This window comes from Zalophus californianus, chromosome 2 (genome assembly GCF_009762305.2).
Source record: "Zalophus californianus isolate mZalCal1 chromosome 2, mZalCal1.pri.v2, whole genome shotgun sequence".
In the NCBI taxonomy this organism is placed as follows: Eukaryota; Metazoa; Chordata; class Mammalia; order Carnivora; family Otariidae; genus Zalophus; species Zalophus californianus.
The window spans coordinates 156,776,607-156,801,428 of NC_045596.1; the positions used below are offsets into that span (position 1 = coordinate 156,776,607).

Genomic DNA, 24,822 nt, shown 5'->3' on the forward strand with positions numbered 1-24,822 from the left:
AATAATTTAAAAAAATTCATGGAAACAAGTGAAAATGAAAACACAACTGTTCAAAACCTTTGGGGTACAGCAAAGGTGGTCCTAAGAGGGAAGTACATAACAATACAAGTCTTTCTCAAAAAAAAATTAGAAAAGTTTCAAATACACAAGTTAATCTTACACCTAAAGGAGCTGGAGAAAGACCAGCAAATAAAGCCTAAACCAAGCAGGAAAAGAGAAATAATAAAGATCAGAGCAGAAATCAATGAAATAGAAACCAAAAGAACAGTAGAACAGATCAACAAAACTAGAAGCTGGTTCTTTGAAAGAATTAATAAGATAGACAAAACCCTAGCCAGACTTATCAAAAAGAAAAGAGAAAGGACCCAATTGATAAAATCATGAAGGGAAGAGGAGAGATCGTGATCAACATCAAGGAAATACAAACAATTTTAAGCACATATTATGAGCAACTATATGCCAACAAATTAGGCAATCTGGAAGAAATGGATGCATGCCTGGAAAGTTAAAAACTACAAAAACTGAAACAGGAAGAAATAGAAAACATGAACAGACCCATAACCAAGCAAGGAAATTGAAGCAGTAATAAAAAAATCTCCCAACAAACAAGAGTTCAGGGCCAGATGGCTTGCCAGGGGAATTCTACCAAACATTAAAAAAATTAATACCTATTCTTCTGAAGCTGTTTCAAAAAATAGAAATGGAAAGAAAAGTTCTAAACTCATTATATGAGGCCAGCATTACCTTGATCCCAAAACCAGAAAAGACCCCATCAAAAAGGAATATTACAGACCAATATCCCGATGAACATGGAAGCCAAAATTCTCACCAAGATACTAGCCAATAGTATCCAACAGTACATTAAAAGGATTACTCACCATGACCAAGTGGGATTTATTCTTGGGCTGCAAGGGTAGTCGACAGTCACAAATCAATCGATGTGATACATCACATCAATAAAAGAAAGGACAAGAACCATATGAGCCTCTCAATTGATGCAGAAAAATCATTTGACAAAATACAGCATCCCTTCTTGATTAAAATTCTCCACAATGTAGATGTAGAGGGAACATAGCTCAATACAATAAAAGCTATCTATGAAAACCTCACAAGGAATATCATTCTCAATGGGGAAAAACTGAGAGCTTTTCCCCTAAGGCGAGGAACATTACAGGGATGCCCACTCTCACCACTATTGTTCAACATACTACTAGAAGTCCTAGCCTCAGCAATCAGACAACAACAACAAAAAAAAGGCATTCAAATTGGCAAAAAAGAAGTCAAACTCTCACTCTTTGTGGATGATGTGATACTCTATGTGGAAAACCCAAAGACTCCACCCCAAAATTGCTAGAACTCATACAGCAATTCAGCAATGTGGCAGGATATAAAATCAATGCCTAGAAATCAGTTTCATTTCTATATACTAACAATGAGACAGAAGAAAGAGAAATTAAGGAATCAATCCCATTCACAATTGTGCCAAAAACCATAAGATACTGGGAATAAACCTAATCAAAAAGGTAAAGGATCTGTACTCTAAAAACTATAGAACACTTAGGAAAGAAATTGAGGAAGACACAAAGAAATGGAAAAACACTCCATGCTCATGGACTGGAAGAATAAATATTGTTACAATATCTATGCTATCCAGAGCAATCTATACATTCAGTACTCTCCCTATCAAAATACCATCAACTTTTTTCATAGAGCTGGAACAAATAACCCTAAAATTTGTATGGAATAATAAAAGACCCCGAATAGCCAGAGGAATTTGAAAAAGAAAACCAAAGCTTGTGGTATTGCAATGCTGGAATTCAAGCTCTATTACAAAGCTGTAATCATCAAGACAGTATGGTACTGCCACAAAAACAGACACATAGATCAGTGGAACAGAACAGAGAACTCAGAAATGGACCCTCAACTCTAGGGTCAACTAATCTTCGATGAAGCAGGAAAGAATACCCAATGGAAAGAGGACAGTCTCTTCAATAAATGGTGGTGGGAAAAGTGAACAGCCACCTGTAAAGGATGAAACTGGACCATTTCCTTACACCATGCACAAAGATAAACTCAAAATGGATGAAACACCTCAATGTGAGACAGGGATCCATCAAAATCCTAGAGGAGAATACAGGCAGCAACTTCTTTGACCTCAGCCACAGCAACTTCTTGCTAGACATTTCTCCAAAGGCAAGGGAAACGAAAGCAAAAATGAACTACTGGGACTTCATCAAGATAAAAAATTTCTGCACAACAAAGGAAAAAGTCAACAAAACTAAAAGGCGACCTGCAGAATGGGAGAAGATATTTGCAAATGACATATCAGTTAAAGGGCTAGTATCCAAGATCCATAAAGAACTTACCAAACTCAACACCCAAAAACAAATAATCCAGTCAAGAAATGGGCAGAAGATATGAACAGACATTTCTCCAAAGAAAACAAACAAATGGTCAGCAGACACATGAAAAAATGCTCCACATCACTTGGCATTGGGGAAATACCAATCAAAACCCCAATGAGATACACCAGTCAGAATGGCTAATAGTAACAAGACAAGAAACGACAAATGTTGGCAAGGATGAGGAGAAAGGGTTATCCTCTTACAGTCTTGGTGGGAATGCAAGCTGGTACAGCCACTCTGGAAAACAGTATGGGAGTTCCTCAAGATGTTAAAAGTAAAGCTACCCTATGACCCAGCAATTGCACTACTAGGTATTTGCCCCAAAGATACAAATGTAGTGATCCGAAGGGGCACCTACACCCCAACATTGATAGCAGCAATGTCCACAATAGCCAAACTGTGGAAAGAGCCGAGATGTTCATTGACAAATGAATGGATAAAAAAGATGTGGTGTGTATATACATATACACACACACATACACACATATATACACACACAAACACACACACACACACACACACACAATGGAATATTACTCAGCCATCAGAAAGGATGAATACTTACCAATTACATCAACATGGATGGAACTGGAGGGTATTATGCCGAGAGACATAAGTCAATCAGAGAAAGACAATTATCATATGGTTTCACTTATATGTGGAATATAGGAAACAGTACAGAGGATCACAGGGGAAGTGAAGGAAAACTGAATAAGAAGTCATAAGAGGGAGAAAAACCATGAGAGACTCTTAACTATAGGAAACAAACTGAGAGTTGCTAAAGGGGAGGTGGGTGGGGGGATGGGGTAGTTGCATGATGGGCATTAAGGAGAGCACATGATGTGATGAGCACTGGACATTATATGCAACTGGTCAATTATGGAACACTACATCTGAAACTAATGTACTACATGTTGGCTAATTGAATTTAAATAAAAATAGAAAATGGATGAAAAATAGTACATTATGCAAACACGTGAAGGCTAGGATAAGTTATATTGATATCAGGTAAAATGCACTTCCTGACAAGAGGGATCTTTTATAGTGACACAATGATAAAAGAATCAATTTACCAGTAAAGCTCAAGGTATCATAATTCCAGATTTCAAGTTATACTACAATGCTATAGTAATCAAAACAGCATGGTACTGGCACAAAAAAGACACATAGATCAATGGAACAGAATAAAGCCCAGAAATAAACCCATAATTATATGGTCAATTAATCTTCAACAAAGGAGGCAAGAATATGCAATGGGAAAAAGACAATCTCTTCAACAAGTGGTGGTTGGGAAAACTGGACAGCAACATGCAAAAGAATGAAACTCTACCACTTTCTTACACCATACACAAAAATAAACTCAAGATGGATTAAGGATCTAAATGTGAGATCTAAAACCATAAAAACCCTAGAAGAGAGCACAGGCAATAATTTCTCTGAAATTTGCCATAGTAACATTTTTCTAGTTATGTCTTCTGAGGCAAAAGAAACAAAAGCAAAAATAAATTACTGAGACTACATCAAAATAAAAAGCTTCCACACAACAAAGGAAATAATCTAAAAAACAACTAAAAGACGATCTACTGAACGGGAGAATATATTTGCAAATGAATTATCTAATAAAAGGTTAGTATCCAAAATCTGTAAAGAACTTATATAACTCAACACCAACAGAATAAATAATCCAATTAAAAAATGGGCAGAAAACATGAACAGACATTTCTTGAAAGAAGACATACAGACGGCCAACAGACACATGAAAAGATGCACAACATCCTTCATCATCAAGGAAATGCAAATCAAAACCACAATGAGATACCACCCCACACTTGTCAAAATGACTAAAATCAAAAACAAAGGAAAAAGTGTTGGCAAGGATGTGGAGAAATAGGAATCCTCATGCACTGTTGGTAGGTGCACTGTGGAAAATAGTATGGAGATTTCTCAAAAAATTACATAGAAAAACCATATGATCCAGTAATGGCACTACTAGGTATTTACTCAAAGAATACAAGAACAGTAATTTAAGAGGATATATGCACCCTTATGTTTATTGCAGCATTATTTACAATAGTCAAATTAGGGAAGCAGCCCAAGTGTCTATTGATAGATGAATGAATAAAGAAGTGGTATATATATATATATATATATATATATATATATATATATTCCATTGTATACATATATACAATGGAATATTCAGCCATAAAAAAGAATGAAATCTTGCCATTTGCAACAACATGGATGGATCTGGGGAATAGTACTAAGTGAAATAAGTCAGTCAGAGAAAGACAAATAGCATATGATTTCACTCATGTGGAATTTAAGAAACAAAACAAATGAACAAAATAAAATAGACAAAGAAACAGACTTTTTTTAAAGCATTTTATTTATTTGTCAGAGAGAGAGAGAGCACAAGCAGGGGGGCAGCAGGCAGAGGGAGAAGCACGGTCTCCACTGAGCAGGGAGCCTGATATGGGCCTCGATCCAAGGACCCTGAGATCATGACCTGAGCAGAAGGCAGATGCTTAACCGACTGAGCCACCCAGGCATCCCAAGAAACAGACTCTTAACCATAAAGAACAAATGGATGGTTACCAAAGGGGAAGTGGGTAGGGGAATGGATAAAATAGGTGAGGGGGTTTAAGAGTACTCTTATTTGATGAGCACTAAGTAATATATGGAATTGATGAATCACTATTTTGTTCACCTGAAACTAATATAATACTGTATAGTAACAATACTAGAATTAAAAAAAAACAACAACAGTTATTGAGAACCTGGGGGAAAAAAAAGAATCAATTCCCCATAAATAAAAAATAATTATAAATGTGTATGAATGTAATAGTTAAGCTATAGAATACATGAAGCAAATATTAAAAGAATGGAAAAGAGAAAAAAAGAATGGGAAGGAGAAAACAATTTCAAAATCATTGTTGAATATTTTGACCCTCCTCTCTCAGCAGTTGGCAGAACAAATAGACAAGTAAAATAAGTAAAAATGATCTAAATATTCCTAACAACCACATTTTCCTAATTGTTCTTTATAAAATACTTCAACCAACACTGTAAAATACATATTCTTTTCAATTGCACATGGTATGTTTAATGAGTTAGAACATATGCTTGACTATAAAACAAATTGTGATACATTTTTCAAATGATGTCATACAAAATATATTCTTTATCAAAAATAAAATTAAATTTAAAAAGTTTGACAGAAAGATTTAAAAAAAACACACGAAATATTGGAAATTAAATAGCACAATCTTCAATAATCCATGCATCAAAGAAGAAATCTCAAAAGAAATTAGAAAATATTTTGAAATAAATGGTAATTAAAATATAACATATCAAGATTTTTGAGATGCATCTAAAGTAATGCTTGAAAGAAATGTCATAGCTTTATTTTTTTTAAGATTTATTTATTTGTTTATTTTAGAGAGAAAGAATGAGAAAGAGCACGAGCAGGAGGGGCAGAGGGAGAAGGAGAGAGAATCTCAAGCAGATGCCACACTGAGCATGGAGCCTGATGTGGGGCTTGATCTCACGACCCTGAGATCATGACCTGAGCTGAAACCAAGAGTCATTGAACTGTGCCACCCACGCACCCGATGTCATAACTTTAAATACTTTAAATTATTATGACAGAAAAGATGAAACATTTCCATAAAAAGAGAAAAGTAAACACTAAATAAGTGGAATAAATAAAATAGTAAATATAATAATAGAAATCAGTGAAATAAACAAACAATAGCAATAATAAAGTAAAATTTTAGTTACTTGAAAAGATCAACAAATTGGTTAACTACTTTAGATTGGTCATGACAAAAAGAGAGAGAATTCAAATTACCAATATTAGAAATTATAAAGGGGGGCGCCTGGGTGGCTCAGTTGGTTAATCGACTGCCTTTGGCTCAGGTCATGATCCTGGAGTACCGGGATCGAGTCCCACATCGGGCTTCCTGCTGAGCAGGGAGTCTGCTTCTCCCTCTGAACCTCTTGCCTCTCATGCTCTCTATCTCTCATCCTCTCTCTCTCTCAAATAAATAAATAAAATCTTTAAAAAAAAAGAAATTATAAAGGGATTATCTCTAAAGATATATAGACATTAAAAGAATAATAAGAGGATATTATGAAACACTTTATGCCCAAAATTTGCCAATTTCAATGAAATATACATTTTCTTTTTAAATTACAATTTAAAACTGACACAATAAGAAGGAAATTTTGAATTAGCCTTTATTAATAAAATTGAATTTGTTATCATGAAACCTCTGCCGCACACATACACAAAAAAATCCTTAAGGCACAGAATTTTCATTTATGAATTCTATCAAACATTCCAAAAATAATATCCTTTGTAAAATGTAGGAAGAGAGACTACTCATTTTGTGAGGCCAACATAATCCTGATATAAATATCTGACAAAGACATTACAAAAAACTAAAAATACAGAATAATATCCATCATTAACATGGTTTCAAAAACCCTTAACAAAATATTAGTAAGCTGAATACAGCAAAGAGTTTTTTCCTAGGGGTGCAAGGATGGTTTGACATTCACAAATCAATTTGTGAAATTAGCATATGGACATTTCAATAGTTGCAGACAAAACACTTTCAGCAAATTTCTTAGGGAACTATCTTAATCTAATAAAGTAAACCAATGACAATTCTACTGACAATATCATATTAACCTTCAATTTTGAATATTTTCCCCATAAAATCAGAAATAATGAAAGATTGCCAACTCTCACTACTTCTGTTCAAGTTGTACTGGAGTTCTTAGTCATTGCAATAAAGTATAGAAACAGGAGGAATAATGACTAGGAAGAAAGAACTAAAATTGTCAATATTTGCTGAGGAAAATCTCTAAGTAATCTATAAAACAAGCAATAAATTGATAGATGAAGCCCTCTTAATAGAAAAATAAAATAATGAAAAGCAATTCTGCTTACAAGAGTCCACAAACATTTAATATGCAGAAATAAATTTAACAAAAGACATATGAGAGCTCTACACTATAGATCACAAAACATTGTTGGTAGAAATTAGAGAAGACCTAAATAATATAGAGATGGAACATGAAGAATTTTAATATCAATTCTCTCCAAATTGATGTACACATTCAATAAAATCGCAAACAAAATTCCAGGGCTTTTTAAAAAGAAATAAAATTAATGAACAGATTCTATATTTTAGAAAAATGGAAAGGATTTTTTTTTTAATTTCTGAAAAAGAAGAACAAAATTGGAGAGGTTACCCAAACTGGCTAAGACTTACTGTAAAGCTGCAGTAAACAAGATAATGTGGTCTTGGTTTAAAGATTGAAACATAGATGAACAGGGTAGAACAGAGAGCCCAGAAATAGTCATTTGATTTTGGTCAAAGGTGTGAAAGCAATCCAATTCAAAGAAAGGCAATGCAACAAAATGGGCTTGGGCTATGCATATGGAAAGAAGAGAACCTTGACCTTTCTGCAAATTACACACACACATGCACACACACACACATTCAAGATGATAACAGACCAAAACTAAAAGCCAAAACAATAAAGACTTTAGAAGACAGCTCCTAGAAAGCAATTACCATAAAGGAAAAATTTGATAAGTTAAAATTGTTTTCCAATTATAAATTTTTACTCTTTAAATACACAATTAAGAAAATGTCACATACTGGAAGAAACCATTAACAAGAAACATATTTGACAAAGAAAAAAAGAAAATAAATAACAAACAAATATATAAAGAAATATATTTGACAAAGAGCTGGTCTTCGAGATATAAAAAGATGTTCTCCAACTTGATAAAAGACAAATAACCCAATTAAAAATTAGTAAATATTTAAACAGATGTTTTACAGAAGATATATAAATGGTCAATAATCATATGAAAAAGTTTTCAATAGGGACTGCAAACTTATCTAAAATAAAATATTACCACAAATCCACTCATATAAGTAAAATTAAAAAGGGATGAGAATACCCAATGATGAAAAGGACATGGAGCAATTAGAATTCTCATACATTATGGTAGTTATATAAAATTGTGCAACTGCTTTGGAAAATGGAAGTTTTTTATAAAACTAAACGTATATATACCCTATGACCCAGGAATTTCACTCTTTGATGTTCACCAAGGAGAAATGAAAACATATATTATAAAAAGCTATACAAGAATGCTCATTTAAGCTTTACTCATGATAAACAAATCCTGGAAACAGCTTAGGCTGTCCATCCACAGGAGAATAAATAAAAAAACTGTAGTATATTTATACAATGGAATAGTACTCAGAAAGTAAAAGAACCAAACTTCTGATACATGGAACTACATGGATGAGTTTAGTTAATGCAATGCTCAATTAAAGAAGTCTTACACAACATGCAGTGTAAAGCTCTTTATAAGAACAAGAGCATGTATTACATGGAGCACTGGGTGTTATGCAAACAATGAATCCTAGAACACTACATCAAAATCTAATGATGTACTGTATGGTGACTAACATAACATAATAAAATAAAATAATAAAAAAAGAACTTCCAGAACAGACAAAAGTAATCTGTGGTGAGTAAAAACCTCTATGAATAGGTTTTGAGGGAGTTGATTAGGAAAAAACACAAGGAAATTTTCTGAGTGAGAGTTATTTTATAGTTCATTTTTATAAGAATTTGGGCAACACAGGTGTGTGCATTTGTCAAAATTCAATGAACATTCATATAAGGTTTGTCCATTTCATTGTATAAAAATTTTCATGAGAAGAAAAAACTAAATAAATATTAAATTCTAACGATATGCTTGTTAAAGTATGTGTGGAAAGTATGCTGTCTGCAATATAATTTGAAATGCATAAAAATAGCATGATGGATGGATGGATAGACAAAAAATATGTCTAAGTGCCTTTGTATATCTTGTTGGGATTATGGGTGTATATGTATATTAATGGGTATATGAATATTCACTATAAAATTCAACTTGGCTCTATGTATAAAATTTTGTATTATAGGGAGTGCAGGCAAGATGGCGGAGGAGTAGGAGACCTGGATTTCATTTGGTCTCAGGAATTCAGCTGAATAGGGATCAAACCATTCTGAACACCTACGAACTCAACAGGACATTGAAGATAAGAATAGTAACAACACTCTGAACAGAAAAGCAACCACTTTCTGTAAGGTAGGACGTGCGGAGAAGTGAATCCGAGACGATATTCGGGAGGATAGAGGGCGGCGAAGGGGGTCTCCGTCGGCCGCTTCTGGCAAGTGATAGAGCCGCGGAGCACAAAATCAGAACTTTTAGAAGTCGGCTCCACTGAGGGATGCCGCTCCACTGGCTAAGCGGGGTGGGGGGGGAGGGGTGAACCCTCGCGGGACAGTGTGGTCTCAGGACCCTTGGGGTCACAGAAAGACCAGGGATGCCTGAGTGCGGCAGAGCTCCCAGGTGTCAGAGTGGGGAAGCCAGCTGCAGAGACGGAGCCGAGGTGCGGGCTCTCAGCTCGGGGTTGCCATAAACTGTGATCTGCGGCCCAGTCGGGCCACTGCTCCTCCAGCAGGGACCCAACAAGCGGCAGAGCTGGGGAGACTCCCCTTCCTCCCCCGGGAGGAGCGGCGTGGGAGCACACCACAGGGATCTGCTGGGTTTGGAGAATCCACACGGGGTCGCGTGCCAGAGATAAAAACGCTCGGTCACAGGCCAGGTGAGCACGGAGTGTGGCCGGAGACCGGGGAGACGGGAGTGACTGCTTTTCTCTGGGGCACACTGAGGAGCGGGGCCCCAAGTTCACAACTCCTCCAGGAGGAGATTGGGAGGCCACCATTTTCACCCTGGTCCTCCAAAGCTGTACCGAGAGCTTGAAGGGAACAAAAGCCCCTGAGAGAAAACCCGAGCAGCTTGCTTAGCCCGGACTCACAAGGGCGGGGCAATTCCACCTCCGGCAAAGACATTTGGGAACCACGGCAACAGGCCCCTCCCCCAGAAGTACAGCAGGAACAGCCAGCAAGCCAAGACCAAGTTTACCGATCAAGGAGAATGGGAGAACTCCAGCGCTAGGGGAATACTGCACATAGAATTCATGGCATTTTTACCATAATTCATTAGTTCTTCAAAGTTAATTTTTTTAACTGTTTTTTTTAATTTTTCTTTTTCCCTTTTTCAACCAACATCTTATCAATCTCTTTTTTAAAAGAAAAAACATTTTTTATTCTTCATTTTTAGAGTCATATTTTTATCCCTTCATAGTAGTTACCCTTATTTTTGGCATATATATATAAGTTGTTCTCTCTTTAAAATTTTGAGATACAGTTTCTTCTAGCAGATCAAAATGTACCCTAAATCACTAGTGTATGGCTTTGTTCTAGTCTCCTGCCTGATCACATTCTCTCCCTTTTTTTTTCTTTTTTTTTTTAAATCTTCTTTCTTTTTTTAAAAAAACTTCTTATCTTATCAATTCCTTTTATAAAATCTTTTATAATTTTATCTTTACAGTAATCTTTCATCCCTTCATTGTATCAACCCTTATTTTGTACATATATAAGTCTTTCTTCCTTTAAAATTTTAGGAGACACTTTCTTCTAACAGACCAAAATACGCACAAAATCTAGTGTGTGGCACTGATATATGCACTAGCCTGATCATATTTGATCATATTCTGTTTTTTTGTTTGTTTGTTTTGTTCTGTTTTTGTTTGTTTTTATCTTTTTCTTTTTCCTTTTTTTTTTTCTCTTTCTTCTTTCTTTCCCTTTCTTGTCCCCTGGTTTCAGGTCTTTTCTGATTTGTACAGACTATATTTGCTGGAGACGTTGTTAACCTGTTAGCATTCTGTTCTCTCATTCATCTATTCTCCTCTGGACAAAATGACAAGATGAAAAAAATCACCTCAGCAAAAAGAACAAGAGGTAGTACCGTCTACCAGGGACTTACTCAATATGGACATTAGTATGATGTCAGACCTAGAGTTCAGAATCAACTTTAAAGATACTAGCTGGGCTTGAAAAAAAGAATGGAAGTTATTAGAGAAACGCTTTCTGGAGAAATAAAAGAACTAAAATCTAACCAAGTCGAAATCAAAAAGGCTATTGATGAGGTGCAATCAAAAATGGGGGCAGTAACTGCTAGGATAAATGAGGCAGAAGAGAGAATCAGCAATATAGAAGACCAAATGATGGAAAATAAACAGGCTGAGAAAAAAAAGATAAACAACTACAGGATCATGAGAGCAGAATTCGAGAGATAAGTGATACCATAAGATGAAACAACATTAGAATAATTGGGATCCCAGAAGAAGAAGAAAGAGAGAGAGGGGCAGAAGGTATATTGGAGCAAATAATAGCAGAGAACTTCCCTAATGTGGGGAAGGAAACAGGCATCAAAATCCCGGAGGCACATAGAACCCCTCTCAAAATCAATAAAAATAGGTCAACACCCCGACATCTAATAGTAAAACTTATGAGTCTCAGAGACAAAGAGAAAATCCTGAAAGTATCTCAAGAGAAGAGATATGTAACCTAAAATGGTAGAAACATTAGATTGGCAGCAGACCTATCCACAGAGACCTGGCAGGCCAGAAAGGACTGGCATGATATCTTCAGAGCACTAAACGAGAAAAATATGCAGCCAAAAATACTATATCCAGCTAGGCTGTCATTGAAAATAGAAGGAGAGATAAAAAGCTTCCAGGACAAACAAAAACTAAAGGAATTTGCAAACACAAAACCAGCCCTACAAGAAATATTGAAAGAGGTCCTCTAAGCAAAAAGAGAGCCTAAAAGCAACATAGACCAGAAAGGAACACAGACAATATACAGTAACAGTAACCTTCTAGGCAATACAATGGCACTAAATTCATACCTTTCAATAGTTACCAAGAATGTAAATGGGCTCAATGCCCTAATCAAAAGACACAGGCTATCAGATTGGATTAAAAAACAAGACCCATCGATATGCTGTCAGCAAGAGACTCATTTTAGACCCAAAGACACCCCCAGATTCAAAGTGAGGGGGTGGAAAACCATTTACCATGCTAATGGACACCAAAAGAAAGCTGGGATGGCAATCCTTATATCAGACAAATTAAATTTTAAAAAAAGACTGTAATAAGAGATGAGGAAGGACACTATATCCTACTTAAAGGGTCTATCCAACAAGAAGATCTAACAATTGTAAATATCTATGCCCCTAACATGGGAGCAGCCAATTATATAAGGCAATTAATAACAAAACCAAAGACACACATTGACAACAATACAATAATAGTGAGGGACTTTAACACCTCCCTGACTGAAATGGACAGATCATCTAAGCAAAAGGTCAACAAGGAAATAAAGACTTTAAATGAAACACTGGACCAAATGGACTTTACAGACATATGCAGAACATTCCATCCCAAAGCAACGGAACACACATTCTTCTCTAGTGCCCATGGAACATTCTCCAGAATTGATCACATCCTAGGTCACAAATCAGGTCTCAACCGGTACCAAAAGATTGGGATTATTCCCTGCATATTTTCAGACCACAATGCTTTTGAAACTAGAACTCAGTCACAAGAGGAAAGTCAGAAAGAGCTCAAATACATGGAGGCTAAAGAGCATCCTACTAAAGAATGAATGGGTCAACCAGGAAATTAAAGAAGAATTAAAAATATTCATGGAAACCAATGAAAATGAAAACACAACTGTTTAAAATCTTTGGGATACAGCAAAGGCAGCCCTGAGAGGAAAGTATATAGCAATACAAGCCTTTCTCAAGAAACAAGAAAGGTCTCAAATACACAAACTAACCCTACACCTAAAGGAGCTAGAAAAAACAGCAAATAAAGCCTAAACCCAGCAGGAGAAGAGAAATAATAAAGATCAGAGCAGAAATCAATGAAATGGAAACCAAAAGAACAGTAGAACAGATCAACGAAACTAGGAGCTGGTTCTTTGAAAGAATTAACAAGATTGATAAACCCCTGGCCAGACTTATCAAAAAGAAGAGAAATGACCCAAATCAACAAAATCATGAATGAAAGAGGAGAGATCACAACCAACACCAAAGAAATACAAACAATTATAAGAACATATTATGAGCAACTATATGCCAGCAAATTAGATATCCTGGAAGAAATGGGTGCATTCCTAGATAAGTATCAACTACCAAAATTGAACCAGGAAGAAATAGAAAACCTGAACAGACCTATAACGACTAAGGAAATTGAAGGAGTCATCAAAACTCTCCGAACAAACAAAAGCCCAGGGCCAGATGGCTTCCCAGGGGAATTCTATCAGACATTTCAAGAAGAATTAATACCTATTCTCCTGAAACTGTTCCAAAAAATAGAAATGGAAGGAAAACTTCCAAACTCATTTTATGAGGCCACCATTACCTTGATCCCAAAACCAGACAAAGACCCCATCCAAAAGGAGAATTACAGACCAATATCCTTGATGAACAAGGATGCAAAAATTCTCACCAAAATATTAGCCAATAGGATCCAACAGTACCTTAAAAGGATTATTCACCATGACCAAGTGGGTTTTATCCCTGGGCTGCAAGGCTGGTTCAACATCCGCAAATCAATCAACGTGATACAATACATTAACAGAAGAAAGAACAAGAATCATGTGATCCTCTCAATAGATGCAGAAAAAGCATTTGACAAAGTACAGCATCCTTTCTTGATCAAAACTCTTCAGAGTATAGGCATAGAGGGTACATACCTCAATATCATAAAAGCCATCTACGAAAAACCTACAGCGAATATCATTCTCAATGGGGAAAAGCTGAGAGCTTTTCCCCTAAGGTCAGGAACGCGGCAGGGATGTCCACTCTCCCCACTGCTATTCAACATAGTATTAGAAGTCCTAGCCACAGCAATCAGACAACAAAAAGAAATCAAAGGCATCCAAATCGGCAAAGAGGAAGTCAAACTCTCACTCTTTGCAGATGATATGATACTGTATGTGGAAAACCCAAAAGACTCCACCCCAAAACTGCTAGAACTCATACAGGAATTCAGTAAAATGGCAGGATATAAAATCAATGCACAGAGATCAATGGCATTCCTATACACCAAAAACAAGACAGAAGAGAGACAAATCAAGGAGTCGATCCCATTTACAATTGCACCCAAAACCATAAGATACCTAGGAATAAATTTAACCAAAGAGGCAAAGGATCTGTACTCAGAAAACTATAAAATACTCATGAAAGAAATTGAAGAAGACACAAAGAAATGGAAAAACGTTCCATGCTCATGGATTGGAAGAACAAACATTGTGAAGATGTCAGTGCTACCTAGAGCAATCTACACATTCAATGCAATCCCCATCAAAATACCATCCACTTTTTTCAAAGAAATGGAACAAATAATCCTAAAATTTGTACGGAACCAGAAGAGACCCCGAATAGCCAGAGGACTGTTGAAAAAGAAAAGCAAAGCCGGTGGCATCACAATTCTGGACTTCCAGCTCTATTACAAAGCTGTCATCATCAAGACAGTATGGTACTGGCTCAAAAATAGAGACATTGATCAATGGAACCGAATCGAGAGCCCAGAAATGGACCCTCAACTCTATGGTCAACTCCTCTTTTACAAAGCAGGAAAGAATGTCCAATGGCAAAAAGACAGTCTCTTCAACAAATGGTGTTGGGAAAATTGGACAGCCACCTGCAGAAGAATGAAACTGGACTATTTCCTTGCAGCACACACAAAAATAGACTCCAAATGGTTGAAAGACCTAAACGTGAGACAGGAGTCCATCAAAATCCTAAAGGAGAACACAGGCAACAACCTGTCACCTCAGCCGCAGCAACTTCTTCCTAGAAACATCGCCAAAGGCAAGGGAAGCAAGGGCAAAAATGAACTATTGGGATTTCATCAAGATAAAAAGCTTTTGCACAGCAAAAGAAACAGTCCACAAAACCAAAAGACAACCGACAGAATGGGAGAAAATATTTGCAAATGACATATCAGTAAAGGGCTAGTATCCAAAATCTATAAAGAACTTATCAAACTCAACACCCAAAGAACAAATAATCCAATCAAGAAATGGGCAGAAGACATGAACAGACATTTTTCCAAAGAAGACATCCAAATGTCCAACAGACACATGAAAAAGTGTTCAACATCACTTGGCATCAGGGAAATCTAAATCAAAACCTCATGAGATACCACCTCACACCAGTCAGAATGGCTAAAATTAACAAGTCAGGAAACGACAGATGTTGGTGGGGATGCGAGAAAGGGGAACCCTCATACACTGTTGGTGGGACTGCAAGCTGGTGCAACCACTCTGGAAAACAGTATAGAGGTTCCTCAAAAAGTTGAAAATAGAGCTACCATACGATCCAGCAATTGCACTACTGGGTATTTACCACAAAGATACAAATATAGGGATCTGAAGGGGTATGTGCACCCCAATGTTTATGGCAGCATGTCCACAATAGCTAATTTGTGGAAAGAGCCAAGATGTCCATGGACAGATGAATGGATAAAGAAGTGGTAAATATACACAATGGAATATTATGCAGCCATCAAAAGGAATGAGATCTTGCCATTTGCAATGACGTGGATGGAATTGGAGGGTGTTATGCTGAGTGAAATAAGTCAATCAGAGAAAGACATGTATCATATGACCTCACTGATATGAGGAATTCTTAATCTCAGGAAACAAACTGAGGGTTGCTGGAGTGGTGGGGGGTGCGAGGGTTGCGGTGGCTGGGTGATAGACATTGCGGAGGGTATGTGCTATGGTGAGCACTGTGAATTGTACAAGACTGATGAATAACAGATCTGTACTTCTGAAACAAATAATGCAATATATGTTAAGGAAAAAAAAGAAGAAGAAGATAGCAGGAGGGGAAGAATGAAGGGGAGTAAGTCAGAGGGGGAGACGAACCATTAGAGACAATGGACTCTGAAAAACAAACTGAGGGTTCTAGAGGGGAGGGGGGTGGGGGATGGGTTAGCCTGGTGAGGGGTATTAAAGAGGGCACATTCTGCGTGGAGCACTGGGTGTTATGCACAAACAATGAATCATGGAACACTACATCAAAAACTAATGATGTAATGTATGGTGATTAACATAACAATAAAAAATTATTAAAAATATTTTGTATTATAAACTGTTGGTAAAAGTGAAACAGATACAACAGGTAAATAAAATACAATTATTTCTGTGCTTATCTTGAAATAGCATATATAGAACTTTTGGTAAAGTGATTGGTTGTATAATACATTCTAAATTAATGTATCTTTTGCCTCATATATACATACAAATGTAACTTTTCACCTATTAATGGATTTACTATAGTGAAAACAAAGTTGACCCAATCACTGTTTCCCCTGGATGAATAAAAATGAAACTCATAGGGTATGGTAAGAAGTGGTTACAGAAACAAGACAAAAATCTAAATTAATGAGATCAAGTTTCAGTTTGAATAAATAATATTCCCAGATTTGGGAAACTCGATGATATGCACTAAATTCACTTACATCATGTTGCTGAGGGGACAAGGGTAATGTTGCCCTTCGGAGGTATCAATATCAGATCAAACTGCATTGTATGTCTACAATTCTAAAATATAGCACTCCAGGCTGATTAACAGAATTAAACGATAGCTAATATAATAAGATTCCTACTTGAGGCATAGGCAGCATGGGGTAATTTCAAAAGCAGGCAGATCTGATTTAGAGAATCAGCACCATCATCTGCATTGTGATCCTGACAAGTTTTTACTTCAGTGAACTTATGATTCTTCCTCAGTAAAACAACATCGGCTTCGTATGGATATCGTGGGAATTAAGAGAGAACTTTGAGGAAAGACACATAAAAATTGTTCAATAGATGTTAGCCTTCTCCATCCTAAGAATATATGCAGAGTCTGAATAAGTTATCAATATAATTATGTTATTAGATTAATTATATTTCTGTACATTTGTCCAAAAGGTAACTCCAGAGTAGAAGAAAGAATGTTTGTTTCTTTGTTTGTTTTATATTTTTTGTTGCTATTTTTACCTAATAGGTCAGAGTCTCAATTGTTCAATAGATTTATCCTTCCATGTTTCTTAGCATTTGACAATTCTTTATGATTTTAATGTTTAGGGCTGGGATGCAGGACTATTGTGCATAGGAATGGCCCAAAGGAAAACAATGGAAATCCAGCAATAAGAATGCAGAGTTTGTGGAGAAAGCTAATGAAGAAATTAAAAGCATTAGAATTATTCAACTGACACAAGGTAGCTTGATGAGGTAAATTCTTCCCCATTCTTATTCTCCCACAGAACTTGGTTTGATACCTATTTTGAGTAAGTTAGCAGTCACTCTAGAAACCATGTTTTTCAAATTTCCTTTGATCTACTGACTCACAGAGAAGTAATGTATTAACTCTCTTCTTAGAGTGAGTGTATGAAGCTCAAAGGGCTCCAAGTACCCCAAATAGACGGTAACTCAGGACCTGAAGGGCAGTGTCTGTAATTGTTAAGATGTTGAAATGTGACGGCTTATATTAGAAGAGTAGGAATTCAGTCTATATATAGGTAACAATAACTTGATGAAGTCACTTCATTGGCAGTTTTTACAAAAACTGGAATACTACAGACCAATAAATCTATAAGGTATTGAATTATAATAGAACTTACCTTGATCTTAAAAGGTGAAGTATTAAGGTTTTTCTAGTTAGCTTTAGTTCATACAGCAATTCTTCTTCATATGTTTCCTGCAAAACAGTACCCATCATGTAACTTAAATGTGTGCTCATTTAGTGTGTGTTAGGGTGGGGAGTGGGATGGGTGCAGGGGGAAATTAGACTTTATCAGTCTACCCAGCAGTCAAGCAGTCCAGCCAGGCAAAATAAGAAATATGGACTAGGCTGAATTTATGAAAGCCAATATATGGAGGGTTTTCCTTGTAAGTTATTTTTTAATTAAATTTTTTGATGGGCATTTTTTTCTAGTTATAAAATAAAGTGAAATGAAAATATATATATTCTCTCCTCATCCAGAGATAACAAGCTGTATGTCCTTACAATTCTGCACCCCACCTACGGATCTTTTGTTTATGTATCTTTTAACAGTTTGGGGTGTATTGTTTTATAGTTTACTTTCTCACATAAAAATAAATCATGACCATGACCATTTTCTTATTCCAATAAATGTTCCTTTATAGTATGTATTTTATGGCTGAAAATCACAATGTGAATTTATTTAACTTATATCCAGATCAGAAATTTGATTTGGGGCATTCACTGTAGTTAGACACCATTTCTTTGTTGGCAACATGGAAAAAAATGTTTGATAAGTGCTGCAAGATAACCCTGAAGAAAGGAAGCACAAAGTTAGAATTTCACTAGAAATTTATAGTGGTTCTTATTTTCTTGCCTTTCATATTAACATTAATGAAATGATAACTTATTGTGACAAACTTTTCTTTAATGACCATTGGAAGTGATATTTTTCTTCTGTTTAGTTGGTTGTTTACATATTTGTATGTGAATTCCTAACTTATGTACTTTAAATATTTTCTTTTGTGGTATTTTATTTCCTTGTGATTTATAGGAATTATTTATAATTTAAGGATTCAGTTACTGGTCATTCATCTAGCACATTTCTTTAGTTTATTGTTAACCCATGTATTCAATAGCTGTTATTTCAGGCACAGTGATAATATGGAAAATACAATGGTGCACAAGATACAGGTCACACCCTTATGGAAACCACAGCTTGGCAACAGAAGAAAATTAATCAAATGTAATTGACTATTATAAGCATCATAATAGGAGAAATGCCGTGACTGTGTGAGGGAGGAATCAGGGGCAGAGAACAGAGCATGCAAATGCCCTGAGGTAGGAAGGAGCTCGACATGTTTGAGAAACCTAGATAAGTTCAAGGTGGCTGGAGAATCAAGTGTAAGTTGAATAAATATGAGAAATGAAAGGTAGGAAGGAGCCAAATCATGTACAGACTAGTTAGTCACTTAAGAAGATTTGGACCTTATCCTAAGAGCAAAGAGAAGAAAAAGGTTTAGGCAAAAAATGCAGAAGTATGGTATTTTAGATGGCTTACTTATTACAGATAATGGATCAGCAAAAATCACAACTGTAGGCAGGAAAAGCATTTAAAGGGGGCGCCTGGGTGGCTCAGTTGGTTAGGCGACTGCCTTCAGCTCAGGTGATGATCCTGGAGTCCCAGGACTGAGTCCCACGTCAGGCTCCCTGCTAGGCAGGGAGTCTGCTTCTCCCTCTGACCCTTTTCCCTCTTGTGCTCTCTATCTCTCATTCTCTCTCTCTCAAATAAATAAATAAAATATTTTTTAAAAAAGCGTTTAAAGACTGTTAATGGGATATAGGTCACTTGGGCAGGGGAGTGGCAGCAGGGAAAAAGGAGAGCAGATAATTTCAAAGGATATTTACATGTTAGAATGCACAAAGTTTAGTGATTTTTTTTGTTGGAGGAGGCAGAAAAGAGTAAAGAATTCCCTTAGGGGGCACCTGGGTGGCTCAGTCGGTTCAGCATTTCACTCTTGACTTTGGCTCAGGTCATGATCTAGAGTTGTGAGATTGAGCCCCATGTCTGGCTCTGCACTAGGCATGGAGCCTGCTTAGGATTCTCTCTCTCTCTCTCTCTCTCAAAAAAAAAAAAAAAAAAAGAATTCCCTCAGGCTTCTGGTTTGTTTAAACTATGCTATTGAAAGGAGGGTCTTCTGAAGAAGGGCAACTTTGAAGGAGAGTTTTGTGTTTGTTGAATGTGAGTTGTGCATTAGGGCATTTGTTGACTGCAAATTTAACATAAAATTGGGACTTCATTATAAACACATAATTCACAGTGGGCAGGCAAGAACCTAGGTGTTTACTCACATAAGAAGGGTTGAATCTCGTTTACAACATGATGAACTTACATGCAGGCATGTATGAATAATAGAGTCATATAATGGGACTTTGTAAAATTTGAATGTGTGATTATGGGTTTCATATTAGCTAATATTCAGACACTATTGTTAATATTGTCAAATGTAACATTCTTGTTAATCTTGTCATTAATATTGTTTTTATACAGAGTTTTTAACTTTATGTTTTATTTTAGAATTTTATTTAATTTTAAAATTTGTTTTTATCTAGAATCATTTTAGATTTAGAGAAAAGTTGGAAAGATAATATAGAGCGTTCCCATGTACCTCACAACTCAGAGTTCCATATTGTTAACATCTTACATTACTATGGTGTACTTGTCACAACTCATGAACCAAGATTGACATTACCAATTAAAGTATACACTCATCCAGATTTCCTTAGTTTTTGTCTAATGTCCTTTCACTGTCTTAGGATCCCATCCACATTACATTTAGTTGTCATGCCTCCTTAGACTCTTCTACACCATGACAGTTTCTCAGACTTCCCTTCTTTTTTGACAATCTTGACAGTTTTAAGGAGCACTGATCAAGTATTTTATAGGTTGCTCCTTAAGTTTTTTCCAATATTTTTCTCATTCCCAGCCTGGAATTGTGGAGATTTGAGAGAAAACAACAAAATAAAGCCATTTTCAACATATCATATTAAGAGTACATACTATCAACATGACTTATTATTGATGATGATTACTGGTTACCTGGCTGAGGTAGCATTAGTCAGCCTTTCTCCACTGTAAGGTTACACTCTTCCACATTCTACTCTTTGGAAAGGTCTATGCACAGACCGTGCTTAAAGGGTGGGGAGTTATGCTCCACCTTCTGGGAAAGGGAGGGTCTATGTCAATTTTTTAATTCTTATGTATGGGAGATTTGTCTATTCTCCCCATTTATTTATTTATTCAATTATTTATTTATACCAGTATGAGTTCATAGATATTAATTTATACTTTATTATAGTCCTAAACTACATTATTAATTTTGTTGCTCAAATTGTCCCTTCTTTGGCTATTGGGAGCTCCTTCATTTGACTCCTTTGTTCTTTTGACATACTCCCATCAATGCAAGTTTGGGTTGTTTGTTTGCTTGAGAATTTCCTTACTTTCTGGTGGTATAAGATGCTCCAAATTCATCTTGTATATTTCCTGCCCCAGTCAAGGCTCATCTTGTATATTCATAATGGAACTGATGTCTTGATTTGCACAATGGTGATAGAGGGCTGGTTTTGCCATCTTAGATGAGTAATGAACTTCAACCAATAAAAGTTTTTTTTTAATTGAAGTATAGTTGATATACAACGTTATATTAATAAAAAGTTTAAGAAAGAATAAAGGATAAAGGAATTGGAGATCAAGAGAAAATATTATTTGTAAGGAGATTATTACAGAAAAATGGTTAAACATTATCTCCAAATGGCAGCAGATGAAGAGTTGCTTTTTCATTATCTTAAGCCATGGGAAAGACGTTCAGTGGGATCATTTGGAAAGTTGAAATGTGTCTTGCTTATGACTGAGGAACCTAAAAATGAGAGCCTGGAAGGCTCTCTTCCCTAATGGTGGAGGGAAGAAAAGTAGTTGTATTGGGAAAAATTTGCCCTCTCAAAGAGTACTGGGGCAAATGACAATCAGTATTCTCATGGACCAAGTTAGAAAGCTCAGACCCAAAATGCAAGTGCCTGGTAATAAATATCTAAGAACAGTCCTTGAATGTGTTCTATAGTAGTGAAATTGAAAATTACCTTATTTTGAAGCTTGTTTCCTATTATATGTATTACATATTGTCTGCTTAAGTATTTGTTTCTTTTGAAAATAAAATTGTAAATGTTTACATTCTAACACCTGAATAAACACTATTCTAAGCAACAGGCCAAATGTGTTCCTGTGAAAGTTGTCCAACTTTGCTGCTTAATCTGTAAGGCAAGTAAACCTGCATATTACCTCACTGGGAAAGCAAAATGCTCAGAGATTATATTCCATAGGCACCAGCTCAGAACAAATGAGGTTGCCTTAAATCAGCCTGGAAAGCTGTTAGTGAAAATCCTCACATGAACTGGAAAGTTTTATATGGCACTCTCTAATTTTACTCCATCTTGTTTCCTAATCTATCAAAAGGGTGCTTCCTCCCCAACCTCCCCCTCTCACACCACCCCAAGTGCATGCTGTAAACTGAGTGAAAGTTCTCAGAAAATTTAAGACTCTTCTCTTGTTTGCTTCTGATTGGAGCAAGAGATTGCTTTCTACATATCTTGTGAAAATAATAAATCATATTTATTAAATCAAAACCTGTACCTGTATGTCATAATCATGGATGTGCCAAACATTTCGCTTCTGCATCAGAGGAAGCCTTTTAGGATAAACCACTTCTTGACCTTCTACTCCAAGGATTACCTTTTCTAAAAGGAAACATTTAAGGGGGAAAATACATCTGGCATTAACATTCACACACAGTGACTGGATAACAATTATTCTCATAGAGTTCATGTACAGCCATGATTAGCAGCCATGTACAACATCATTATGAAGTAGCACCCCCACGTAACAGGTAAGGAAACTGAGACTGATATTTCCAAATTAGGAAAATGTAAGCAAAATTGGAAAACAGGCCAAAAAAATTAGGTCTTTTAGCTTCTTCCATCTTTCTACTTTGTCCTGCAGTTACCACCTTCATCATCTTAATCTCCTCATGCCTGTCTCTGGATTCTGCCACCTGTCAAAACCTGCACTAGAAGGGATTGTTTCAGTGTAAATTATTGATTTTATCTCCCAGGTACATTTGTATTTGAAATCTTAACTCTCCTAGCTAAATACAAGGCTCTCCCTTGTTGAAAGGATTTAGATACTCTTGAATCAGTGCTAAATAGTCTTCACAAGTGGTGGTCGTCTGGGGGTGAGCCCTGCTTATCTCACTGAAGAGTGATATAGAACAAAGACCATAGGATTTTAGAATCTGCTATTATTTGAGTCAAAATTTTACCAGTTTATTAGCAGTATGGCCATAAATACTGTATCTATTCTCTCTCATCTGTAGACATTATTCTCAATTACTTTATCTATAAAGTGGAGATAAGATTATACACATGCTAATGTACACAGTGGCTAATGGCTAGCGCAGTGTCTGTGCTGCAGATACTCAGAAATGTCCACTCCTTCTTTCTCACTGTAAATCAGAGTAAGACTGCTAAAGTATTTCATAGAATCATAGAATCTCAATATTAGCCATAACTAGTCCAAGTCCTATGCTATGTCCTCAGCAAAATCATCAATGGGTTTTAATGTCTTTTATCATTTATCATTTAAACTGTGTGACCAAAGAAACATTACCTCATAGCCTAGTAAGAAAACCCTGATAAAAAGATTAAGACATACCTTTAATCTGAGAAATGAGTACGATCATGAAAAGCAAACTCCTGGGAAACATTCTGAACGATTCTGGTGGGAGAAGGGGCACAGGTGCTTGAGAAAAGATGTGTGTGCCTCCCTGCCCTTGCTTCCACAGCAGGGTCAAAGAATCCAACAGATAGATAGGCAATTTTGATCCAGCACAAGGAAATGTTCCTTGCTTGTGTTGCATCATTTGTGAGTTGCTTGAGGCTAAAACCTGGAGGGCGGACATCATGTACCAATTAAAAGCACCATTGACGTGCTGTGGTGGAGGTGGGCTGGGCAGAGATCCCTACTTCATGCCTGATATAAATATAATTCTAGATGTACTAAAAATTCAAAAGTGAAAAAAATCATGTATGTCTTAGAAAAAATATTGAAGAATGTTTATTGAAACTGGTTGAAGAAAGTGCATGTGAAGAATGCCATGTGTAGAAACTATAAAGGAAAATTTGATAAAAACTAGATAGAAATACTGAGAACTTATTTTTTTTCTATCTAAGTAAAAGCCCATGCCATGTGGGGCATGGACATAATGGCCTTTCAAAAAAGCCATAAAAACACAAGATATTCATCCATATTCCATCTCCACCCTCCACCCCTACCCTGATAAAAGAACCCACAGTCCTGAGAATAGGGAAAATAACTTGATTTCTCCCCAAAGTTTTATTGAGACCTAACTGACATATCATGCTGTGTAAATCTGTGTGTGGCATGAAGACTTGACTTACTCATATTGTTAAGTTGTATCACAGTAAGTTTAATTAAAATCCATCATCTCCTACAGATACAAAAAAAAAAGAAGGAAAAGAAAATCATGTTTTTCTTTGTGATGAGAACTCTTGGAATCTACTCTCTTAATTTTCAATTCCTAGTACACATTTATCTTATCTTTATCTTATGAACTATACATTTGCACCTTTTGACCACCTTCATCCAAACTTATTTATGAAAACATATTTATGCCATAAATCACATATAAACTTAAATTAAAAGACAAACACCAGAAATGTAGGCAACATATATAATAAAAGGTAAAGGTAAATATCTTTATAATATAAAACTCTTTCAAATCAATACAAAAAATAAAATATTAATAGGCAAATGTATAAAGAACCTGTATAAGCCTATCTATATGCCTGGGATCTCTTATTATTTTA

The 24,822-nt window shown here is 36.0% G+C and overlaps 1 protein-coding gene across 1 annotated transcript in view; it reads right to left on the reverse strand.

Moving 5' to 3' along the window:
- The window catches only part of ADAM7 (ADAM metallopeptidase domain 7), a 95,622-nt gene extending 71,912 nt beyond the window's left edge, over nt 1–23,710 (reverse strand). The window contains exons 1-3 of the mRNA XM_035726360.1: nt 23,648–23,710; nt 22,571–22,674; nt 18,023–18,099 (exon numbers count right to left, since the gene is read on the reverse strand). Of these exons, the coding sequence (XP_035582253.1) occupies nt 18,023–18,099; nt 22,571–22,674; nt 23,648–23,699 (233 nt within the window). The 5' untranslated portion in view covers nt 23,700–23,710. The remainder of the gene's footprint in view (nt 1–18,022; nt 18,100–22,570; nt 22,675–23,647) is intronic.
- Nucleotides 23,711–24,822: the final 1,112 nt, after the last annotated feature.